Genomic DNA, 2,994 nt, shown 5'->3' on the forward strand with positions numbered 1-2,994 from the left:
GTATTTTAAGCTATGAGATTAAAATAATTATGAATACTTTTGTCCCAAATTTTAAAAACAAAAAAGATAAAATATGAAATAAGATAATTAATATAACAAATGAAAAATCAAGTATACAAAGACATTATATAAAGTATTTATAAAAATAGCATAGTTCAAATTAAAAACTTTTTTTAATCAAAAACCTTTTTTCCCGTAGCACTAAATTCTTCCATATCATCAACTATTTCAAGAAACGAAGATTTAATAAATGTTACCAATTTATTTTATTATTTTAAAATAATAATGTTATATTAGTAAATAAAAGGAGTTAATAAAATTAAGGTAAAAATATATTTATAATACTGTTTTTTGAGGTATATATTTATAATACTAATATATTCTTTTTATTGTAAATTTCTTAACTAGTATTTTTACTTTGGATTCTTTTGCTGCAAAAATACCAAACCCTTAATAATATAATATTGAACTTTATGGGATTCGAGGAAGCCACCTACCACCACCTCCACCAAACACCAGTCCCCCGAAGTTGACCAAGCGAATCCCCACAACTAAGTGCAAGACAAAAAAAAACTCCAAATTCCAACTTCTCTTCTCTACTAATCCCTGGATGCTCTCTCTATAAAGGCCAAACTCACAAACCATACCCTAACAAATTGACCTTATTTTGCAACAAAATTCAATTTTGAGCACTAACCAGCACCACTTCCAATGGCTTCAAATCATGAAGAAGTGATACTTTTGGGCAAGTGGGCCAGCCCATTTAGCAACAGAGTAGACCTTGCTCTCAAGCTCAAGGGAGTTCCCTACAAATACTCCGAGGAAGATCTTGCTAACAAGAGTGCTGATCTTCTCAGGTACAACCCCGTGCACAAGAAGGTTCCGGTTTTGGTCCACAATGGGAACCCATTACCCGAGTCACTTATCATTGTTGAATACATCGATGAGACATGGAAAAATAATCCCCTCTTGCCTCGAGACCCTTATGAGAGAGCCCTGGCTCGTTTCTGGTCTAAGACCTTAGATGACAAGGTTAGCAATCTTGCTTTGTTCTTTTCTTCCACTATTTTGATTATTGCATATTTGGATTAGTGTTTTTTTTTTTTTCACGGAATGTTTGAATTAGTGTTGAATCATGTAAAATTCAAATATTTAGTAGATTTTAGGTAAATATTTGTATATTTAGTTTAAAATTGATTGTTAGTTGAATTAATTTAAGTAGTCTTTGTGGTGGATAAGAAATTTTATATTGAGTTTTATTCTTAACTTGTTAAAATAAAAAGATCTAACCATAAATCATTTAACATCAAAACCAATTGTATAAAATTAATTTTATAAGGCTCTATCTAAATCATTGAGGTATCAATTCAATCCAAATTTTTATTTCTTAAAAAGGACGTCCAGTCAAACAACTTTCTAAAAGAGAAAATTTAAGTAAAGATTTTGGAAGTGTTTTTAGTATTGTATTTTAAATAAATAAAAATTAGTTATTCTCCGATAATTTAAATAATAAAAATTTATGTGAAAGATTAATATAGGTCATTAGATAAAAAGCTTTAAATTTGACTAGATGATAACATTAAAAACACTAAAATGCATGTAAGTTTAGTACTTTTGAAGAGCTAAAAGTATCTCTTTTTAGCAACAAAGATCTGTAAAATAAAGTTCTTAGAGGACACTTTTTTAAAGAGAAGTGAAAGAGAAAAGTATGGCTAAAGCAAGCACTACTATAGGGTAGAGATTTTAAGTTGTCTTTTTTGGTTTTAGATCTTGCCTGCTATATGGAATGCTTGCTGGAGTGATGAGAATGGACGTGAGAAAGCAGTGGAGGAAGCCTTGGAAGCATTGAAAATCCTGCAGGAAGCACTGAAAGACAAGAAATTTTTTGGAGGAGAGAGCATAGGATTGGTAGACATTGCTGCCAATTTCATTGGGTATTGGGTTGCCATATTGCAAGAGATTGCAGGGTTGGAGTTGCTCACCATTGAGAAATTTCCCAAGTTATATAAATGGAGTCAAGAGTTTATCAATCACCCTGTGATCAAGGAGGGCCTGCCTCCTAGAGATGAATTGTTTGCTTTCTTCCAAGCTTCTGCTAAAAAGTAGAGTCGTTTTAGAGGTAGGATTCCTAATAAGTTAGCATGATTTTGTTGGGAAATAATGATAATCTTGTTGTGAGTAAAAGATTGTTCTGTTTTAAATTTAATTGACTGTGGTATTGGTTGAGGGTATTGGCTATTTTAATTTTAACTATAAAAAACTGGTGTTCTGTGTTGTTGCCTGATTTCTCAACTAAATTGAACCAAGCTAAGAAGTTGCCCGAATGGGTGTGCAATATAGGATTTTGGTGCAAGAGGAATGAGTGTTGTGCTTAAACCTTTCTTCATTATTAATGTTCCTATCTCCCCCATCTCTGGTGTCTGGTGGGAATAAGACACAAGTCAAACATCATTAGATATTGTATCTGCTCTTTCATGATCATTTATGATTGTTCACAAAAGGTTTCTCCAAGGATGAGAAAACACTAGGTGAATACATTGTCCACTAAGTTCCCAATACATTCTCTTAATAGACAATAATTTCATGATTTGATGTGAACTTTGTGTAGTCTTTTACAGCTTAATTATGTTTTTTTAGTCCCATTGAGTCTATTTTTTATATTCCCTCAAATAAAAATTTATATTTTTTAGTCCTTCAAATTAAAGAGTTTTTTAGTCCTCCTCTTGAACAAAAATTTGCATCTTTTAGTCCTTCTAATTCTGGCAAAGCAACTAAAAAGAATTTTTTTTTTTTTAAATCTGACGGACTAAAAAAATACAAATTTTTATTTATAGGACTACAAAAATAGACCCTCTAATTTAAGGAATTAAAATCATAATTAAACCTCTTTTAATATGAGTATGGGACTATGGGTTGCATGATGTAAGCATTCATATGATTTGAGCTCAATCCCAAGGTTACCTGGGTGGTGCATAGGGATGGCGAGTCTGGATA

At 31.5% G+C, this 2,994-nt stretch overlaps 1 protein-coding gene across 1 annotated transcript; it reads left to right on the forward strand.

Moving 5' to 3' along the window:
• Positions 1-516: 516 nt before the first annotated feature.
• LOC114415169 (probable glutathione S-transferase) lies at positions 517-2,590 on the forward strand. Its single transcript, XM_028379744.1, has 2 exons — positions 517-1,032; positions 1,768-2,590. Exons 1-2 carry the CDS (start codon positions 712-714, stop codon positions 2,104-2,106), a joined length of 660 nt encoding a protein of 219 aa, XP_028235545.1. The 5' UTR covers positions 517-711; the 3' UTR covers positions 2,107-2,590.
• The last annotated feature ends 404 nt before the right edge of the window (positions 2,591-2,994 follow it).

Source organism: Glycine soja, chromosome 1 (genome assembly GCF_004193775.1).
Source record: "Glycine soja cultivar W05 chromosome 1, ASM419377v2, whole genome shotgun sequence".
In the NCBI taxonomy this organism is placed as follows: domain Eukaryota; kingdom Viridiplantae; phylum Streptophyta; class Magnoliopsida; order Fabales; family Fabaceae; genus Glycine; species Glycine soja.

Excerpts from the sequence above, each read along its gene's own strand:
- LOC114415169 (XM_028379744.1), top strand. The coding sequence starts at position 712 with ATGGCTTCAAATCATGAAGAAGTGATACTTTTGGGCAAGTGGGCCAGC. Across the intron at positions 1,033-1,767 it reads CTAAGACCTTAGATGACAAG|ATCTTGCCTGCTATATGGAA; the intron begins GTTAGCAATCTT and ends TTTTGGTTTTAG.